Genomic DNA, 7440 nt, shown 5'->3' with positions numbered 1-7440 from the left:
TTGCTAGGGACTTGCCCGGCACTTGCTCTCTACCTCTATTTGTTATCTTACTTCTATCATTGACAGTCCCTCTAGGTTGTGGGCTGCTTGCCTGTGTTCCTGAGAAGCATCTATGGTACCAGTCTATAGAGTGTGTTTTCTTTAGTGAATTACTGGTATGTTTACCGGTAATAAACTTGCACTGTTTTATGTATATGTTTGATTACATACAGCCTTGTGACAGTTTTCCTGCATGTCATAAGCATTTGAATATAAATTAAAATGTTAAAATCAAATCTGATATTGTTTTACCTTTTATTTGGTGTGTGGAAGGTGTGCGGAAGAGGGGGTAGTCTTATACGGCGAGTATATAACAAACTCTGTATTTTGAGTGGAAATGTCAGGGGGTCGTCTTATACGCCCAGTCGTCTTATACGCCGGCAAATACGGTACCTAGGTTTTGGGTTCAATCCCTGTTTGGGGCACATACGAAAGGCAACCGATCAATGTTTCTCTTCACATTGATGTTTCTCTCTCTCTTCTCCTCTTTCCTTTCCTCTCTCTCCAAAATCAATAAACATATCCTCAGGTGAAGATAAAAACACCCAACCCTCTATGAAATGTATAGCTCCATTTTACAGATGAGGAAACTGGGGTTCACAGAAGATAAGTTTAAAAGTCATGACATTGTTTGGGCCCTCAAAATGCGTGAAATAGAACTCTTTTGACAGTAACTCTTAAGTGTCTTATCCACACCAGTTTTCAAACATGTGGTAGTAGGAACCTCTGTGTTTTGTGTCCTAGCAGTGTGGCTGTCATTCAAAAGCCTAGGAAGCCATTGTGATGTTCAGTAACATGGACTTAGCACCGTTGAAATTGACATTTATCTCCATTGCCAACAATCAAAACTCCACTTCCCTCCAGCAGTGGCTGCAACTTGAAAACTCCTTCATAGGTTCTGCTTCTTTCCTGTGATGGTGACTCAGGTCATTGATCAGATAAATCATCAGATGAGGAAGGGAAGCAAGTCCCAAACGGAATGCATGGGGTCAAGGTCAGGAGCTGCATATGGCTCTAGTTTGCAACTGAGATTCTAATGCATTTCAATTGGATTTTCAATGGCTTTCTATTCGACATCTACCTTCTGAATCAAAAATGTCCTTTGCCAAGTAACAATTTTACTTTACCTTCAGTTCCTCCTGCAACAATGGAAATAGTATTTTAAATAAAATATAGTTAAATCTCAGGGCAACCAAGCACTTTGGAACAACTATAGAAGCTCATATATCTAGGACATTGACAGAAACCATACTATGAATTATTTTTTAAATCTAGTTACCTAACCATTAATTAGAGTTTCGTGAAATGGTCCCTAACTATTTCTTTTTCTATTAAGGCTCAGTCAGCAGCCTGAAGGATAGAACTATAGATGCCTCTTTAAAAAAATATATAGATAAATTTAGACTAGAGCAAAGAAGAGGAAAAGAATGAGACCAGCTAAGTAAATAAACATGGCCAAAAACAGTCACTAATACCCTAAAGATAGAATATAATATAAAAAATATAAAATAAGAGTATTTCTCTTATGTCTAAGTATTAAAAATAAAGCATTACTGAGTAGAGCAAACAGGATCAAGTTTAGCGAACAGGATCATAACAAATTATGACCAGCTTTCCAATGTCAGGAGTTAAGCATCAAATTGAATAGGGAATTTCAGTTTCTAGCCAAGAAAAGCAGTGACTGGGTTTACCCTCACACCTTAAGTGACTAGAAAATAAACAAAATATATGAACCCATGGTTCTCAGACATTGTACAACAGATAGCACAGGACAGTGATCCCTGAGAGAAGGGAAACAAATGAGGTGGGCTTGTACATGCATCAGTTTATTGGCTGGAAGGTAATTTCCAGATCAAAGCTCGGGGAAGTAGAACCCAGATGGAGCCCAGAGGTCTTGCTGAGCTGAGGGGACAGAGATCAGACCTCGGGGAGGCCAAGGCACCTAGAATATCTGGGACACCACACTACAGACAGATCTCCAGAGATCTGGGGAACAGCTTTTGGCTACCCCCTGACCTACCTGTTGTGAAAAGAGACTGCCTACACCCAGGGAAGCACTATAAGCAAAGAGTAGCCTGGATGGAGAAATAACATCAGTCTGTGCTTCAGACCCACCTGCTTAACTGACATGGGACCATTCCCCAGTCATAACTGGAGACCCCACTACTTAATACAGTCACACATGACTCAGGACTCACATCATGTCCAACATGTACCCTGCGTCCAGGCACAAGTGTCTGTGTCATCTCATAGGGTATCTTCTCATTTATACATTCTGGGAGACTTCACCATTACCAGGGGAGGGGAGGGAATCGGCTCTTGTATCACATTTTTGGGCCAGACATGGGCACACTGGGGCTCCTAGGACCAAGTATACACTTTACTTGATGCATATGGCACGGAGCTAAAGAAAAGAAGCTTTACCGTCATAAAACTCCTGCAGTAGCTATAACTGTTGTTAGCTTTCCAAAGGAGAGAACCGTTTGCCCTTCTCATAGCCTCAGCTCTTGGCCACGCCTGGAAAGCCTTGAGTCATGTCTGATCTTGGCTTTGTATGGTCCCATAGCAACCACCACAAACCCTGGTTAAATGTCTGTCTGGCTTCACATTGTCTTCTGAACCCAAACTTGCCCAATCAATACTTTTAAACACATCTAACACAGAGCAGGACAAAGAAACAGAATAACTTTACTATATTCCACCTGTCTCATTGTTCCTCAAATTGAATTTTTTTAGTTTCAAAGATTGTGGACATGGAAGATAAAAAACTGGACGTAACCCACTGGCACAGACCCTTTTGTCTCTCTGTCAAGATGTAAGCCCTGCCTTCGTTTCATCCTAGCCAATATCTACACCCTTCTCTCTTTTGTCAGCCAGTCCCTCTTCTTCCTCATACTTTCCCATTTCCTTCTCTTTGTTTCTCACATTCCTTTTCTCTCCTCATTCCCACTCAACTCTACACTCACACTGATACACTCACCAAATGTGCTCATAAAGAATGGTCATTCCACACATACCGGTGAAAGGCATGGGGTCTAGGACCCATTAACATGGATTTGAATTCTGGATCTGCCACTAAATAGCTGTGTGATCTTTTGCAAGTTTGTTAACGTCTCTGTATCTCAGTTACTTGTCAATGTTGAACATTAATAGTATGTGCCTTGTAGGGTTGCTATGAGGATTCATGAGGCTCTTGGCACAGTGCCTGGCACATGGTGGGTTCTCACTAAATGTGAACCATTGTTATTGTTAACAATGTCTCCTTTTATTTGGGGTTTTTGCTTAGTGAGCTACAAAGTCATTGATGAAAGGGAATTCTGGTGCTTTAGTTTTTTTTCCAGAGAGGAAAAAAGAAACAGGGTAGATTTCAGGCTCGTGAATTAAAAGGGAAGAAACCCAGCATGGAGGAAAGAAAAAGCATTGAGACCTAACACTCTGTTTCTTCTATTGCACTTTTGTCCTCCTCTCCTCAGAAACTCATAGAGGGAAAGCTTTAGCATCTTTAGGTCCTCGGGCTCAGAATATGGCCTCACTTCTGGCTGAGCAATACTGTGTTCAGAATCACTGCTGACCAAAATCCAGTAGATCCTTCTAAGCCATGTCATAATGTAGCAAAGCATCAGAAACAGAAAAAAAAAATCATGCAACTTATTTTTTAACAAGTTGTGGAAACTGTGAAAAGGCTTGTTGCGCAGAGGGAGAAACAGCCTTTACTCACCTGCAGGAGTCCACTTGGCTGACTAAGGCCTGTCCCTTTTGCAAAGCATCAGCAGTGCAGCCTTTAATTTCTCCGTGTAATTCCTCATGCCTCGCTGCCAAGACAGGCAGACTTAAACCCTCTGACTTAAGGAGCTTAAGGTAAGCTTCGACTCTTCCAAGTACATCAAACGCCTGCCAAAGAAAGCAAACTTTCATTTTCTGCTTTTCTAGTTTAAAATCTACATTGATGTGTACATGAAATACTAGCGAGTCAGCCAGTTTGTTTAATTTATTAGTTTAATCAAAACCCAAAACAACAAGTTTAGTCTTGGAAAAGAGCTGTATGGTTTTAAGGCTCCATTTAGAGAAACTGATCACAGCTTAGTTCAGCATACATAAGTGTCAACACCTTAAAATCACCAAAATAGTTTACATTGAGAGCGTACCTAGACAACAGTTATACCAGTGTAGAATTTAGAAGGCCAGGTTTATTATTGGCACATTCTGAACTGCATACAAATAATGGATGAAATGTTTTTAAAATATTATGCAGACTTTCATAACCTGAATGTCTCTGTAATAAAAATGTCCCAGTAAATTGCACTTTCAAACTGAAACACTGCAGGGAAATAGCCAAAAACTTACTAATGTGCTTTTGCCCTTGGCTATCCAAGTAGAAGACCTTCTGCCTACTCCATCCATAGACATTCATCTCTCTACAGAGAAGATTAGAATTTGGATCTGAAGCAGTACAAAGATTAAAAGCAAGGTAATATTTAGCTTCCAGCATACAAATAGGTTATGCAGAAAAAACACATTTTTTTGCAAACTAAGATATTGTCTTGAGAGAAGATTTTTGAATTCTTTGATTTTCTTCCTTTATTAGCAGATCAACAAACAAGCATGGGGGATTTGGTTTATAGAATTAACATAGAGTAATGTTTTGGGGCATTATGAAAGAGGAGTATATGATAACAAGAAAATAAAAGAGGACTGTGGTAACATGAGAGAAAGAGAGCAGAGTACAGTGGTCTTCATGGGTCTCCTCACAGCCCATCTCTGAACTTGAGCCTGGCGAGCAGGATGAGTTAGGTAAGGTGAAGAAAAGCTGAATAGCAAGGGAGCTCTTGCCATGTTGCCCTCTGGCACTACTGGAGGAAGCCACCATTCAGGATGCTTCATACCAGTCTGGAGAACCTACCCCAGTAAGCTTGACAGTGCCACTGACAGCCAGGGCCCTGAAGTCCACCCTCCCTGACTGCTGAGCTAGAAGCCAGTGAGCTCAGCAGGGACCTACCAGGTAGAGTAGGGGGACCCCACAGGAGCAATGAGAGCAGATGGCCTTGTGAGCAACACGGAGAGCTGAGAGAGACCAGGGGAGCCGGCTGGGCTCATGGGCAGGGACACAGTTTTAGCCAAATGTAGAAGATACAGCTGTGGAGCTGTGTGAGCGCACCCATGCCTGCCCTGGCCACCACCTTAGGAGTGAGTTTTAATGGCAGAATTGGAACTGGAAAAAATTGAATTTACAAATGAAATCTCTCAAGTTCTGTCATATTACATATATGTCAATATTCTGTTCTCTCACCAATGTGCTCCTGTCTCGTGAATCTGCTCTTTCCATTTATTACTTAGAATGCTTAAAAATGAAATAATTTTTGCCAGCCAGTGTTTCTCCGTGGTTAAGCACCAACCCATGGACTGGAGGTCAGGGTTCATCTTGGTCAGGGCACATGCCCTGGTTGCAGGCTCCAGCTCCGGCTGGGGACATGCAGGAGGCAGCCAATCAATGATTCTCTCTCATCACTGATGTCTTCTTCTCTCCCTCTCCCTGCAATCAATAGAAATATATTTTTAAAACAAAAAAAAATCATTCCCATTTAATAGCTGATAGCAAGTAATAATAATAATTAGAGTCTAATGCAAATTATGTGCTCCTTTTATACTGTTTGTTTCACAATTATTTTCCATCATTGACAAATATTTTTTAAAGTCTGCAGAGTTTCAAGCGCATTGTCCTTTACAGCCAGGGAGGGAGCTAGAAATTCTCCCCATTATTCGACTGGGGAAACTCAGTCCAGAGAGGTTAAATAAATCGCGCAAAGTGACACCTCTACTAAGTGGCAGATTGCTATTTGCACTCAATTTGTCTGGCCCCCAGGGCCAGCTCTAAACCCAGGGCGATGGCAGCACGTGGCAAAGACTTACTGTGGGAGGCTAAGAAAGAAGGGACATTTCCAAGAAGCCTGTTAATCTTAGGTTTAAAAGGTAGGACTTTAACACTTACTTCTTATAAATAAGTGTCTACCTTTCCTTCTTACCTGTGAGGGAAGACACAGAGAAAGGTTGAGTGATGTCTCTTAGCTACATAGGACTTTATCTAAAAGAGAAATTGCTTTACTAAAGCAACTTTGAACCTGAAGAACTCTTCCTCAACTAATCCGTTTTCCCCCTGCAGGTGGCAACAGAGCCAAGATGCGATTAGAAAAGATGATGTGAATCACTCTCTTGATCGTTCCCTAACACATGGAAACACCACCTGGCGAAAACCACTGTTTCTGGAATTTTGTTTTATATTTTAAATTCTTATTGCTTAGTAAGAATAAAGCCGAGCCTCTTGTTAACCAAGGGTTAGTTTTAAAGTGAGTGCCTAAAGCAAAAACCTGTTGGATTCACAATGACCATGAATTCCCTTAAAGCACACTTAAAGTTGAGTATATGTAAACTAGTGCTCACAGTAATACATAGTCACATGTAGGACTGAGGGCCACTGGGCTACACAAGAGGAAGGAATAAAGGGAGAGTCTGTTATATGCAATTGTCACGGCATTCCCTTTTGTCTTCCTTAAGATAATTCTCAGCTTCCTAGGGTGAACGAAAAAGGACAGAGAATCCCAAAGTGCTTTTCCTTGCCTGCAAGTTTAACTCCACTCTGTTTTAACATTAAGCTGTTATGAAAGTAATTAGTGTGTGATGGCGCATGTGTAGTAAGTACTCAGAAAATATTTACTGGCTGTTACTCTAAATCTTGAGTGATGGCTCACATCTTTCAAAAACCACCGAGAAGTGATGGCCACCCGCCTGGGTCTCTCCTCTGTGGCCCATCGAACAGCTGCTACTCTCACGCCAGTGGGTTAGGCACTGGCCTCACCTTCACAGGAGTTAGATTCTGAAGCCACGTGCACATTAAATGTATGTGCCCTGTGACCCCATTGCATTTCTGAATACTATCGTGAAAGTACTGCTTCCTAATAGCATGGAAAGAACTGGCATGGCTGCACATTCACTGGGAGGAGAAGGTACTGTATCAAATGTCAAGACAGTCCATAACTTAGAAAGAAAATAGCCAAATTTCCTTCCAGGGTTTTTCTCTCCAAAAGACCAAGTGTCAAAAGCATTTACTTATGAATTGCTCTATATATCACACTTACTGGAATGATGGCAGTAGAAAGGAAGTGAGGGATTTCATTCCTTCTTCAGCTCAACAAATATACAAATTTGCAAAATACTTTCTATTGGTCACATAGGCTAGATCAGGGGTGGGCAACCCCTGGCACGCGTGCCAAACATGGCACGCCAGTAACTTTTGCTGGCATGTGAAACCCTCTCTTATAATCTCCCATTTACAATTTTTTTCTTAATATTGACTTTTTTATTTATATAATTCAGTTTAGGCGCATCTTAGATAAATAAATAATTTTA

At 41.2% G+C, this 7440-nt stretch overlaps 1 protein-coding gene across 1 annotated transcript in view; it reads right to left on the bottom strand.

Moving 5' to 3' along the window:
* The window catches only part of CCDC141 (coiled-coil domain containing 141), a 171533-nt gene that overhangs the window by 57416 nt on the left and 106677 nt on the right, over positions 1–7440 (bottom strand). The window contains exon 8 of the mRNA XM_006760570.2: positions 3758–3930. Coding sequence (XP_006760633.1) covers positions 3758–3930 — 173 coding nt within the window. The remainder of the gene's footprint in view (positions 1–3757; positions 3931–7440) is intronic.

The sequence above is a fragment of the Myotis davidii genome, unplaced genomic scaffold (assembly GCF_000327345.1).
Source record: "Myotis davidii unplaced genomic scaffold, ASM32734v1 scaffold370, whole genome shotgun sequence".
Classification (NCBI taxonomy): Eukaryota; Metazoa; Chordata; class Mammalia; order Chiroptera; family Vespertilionidae; genus Myotis; species Myotis davidii.
The sequence above is the reverse complement of the archived record's forward strand: the minus strand, read 5'-3'. Positions and strand labels throughout refer to the sequence as shown.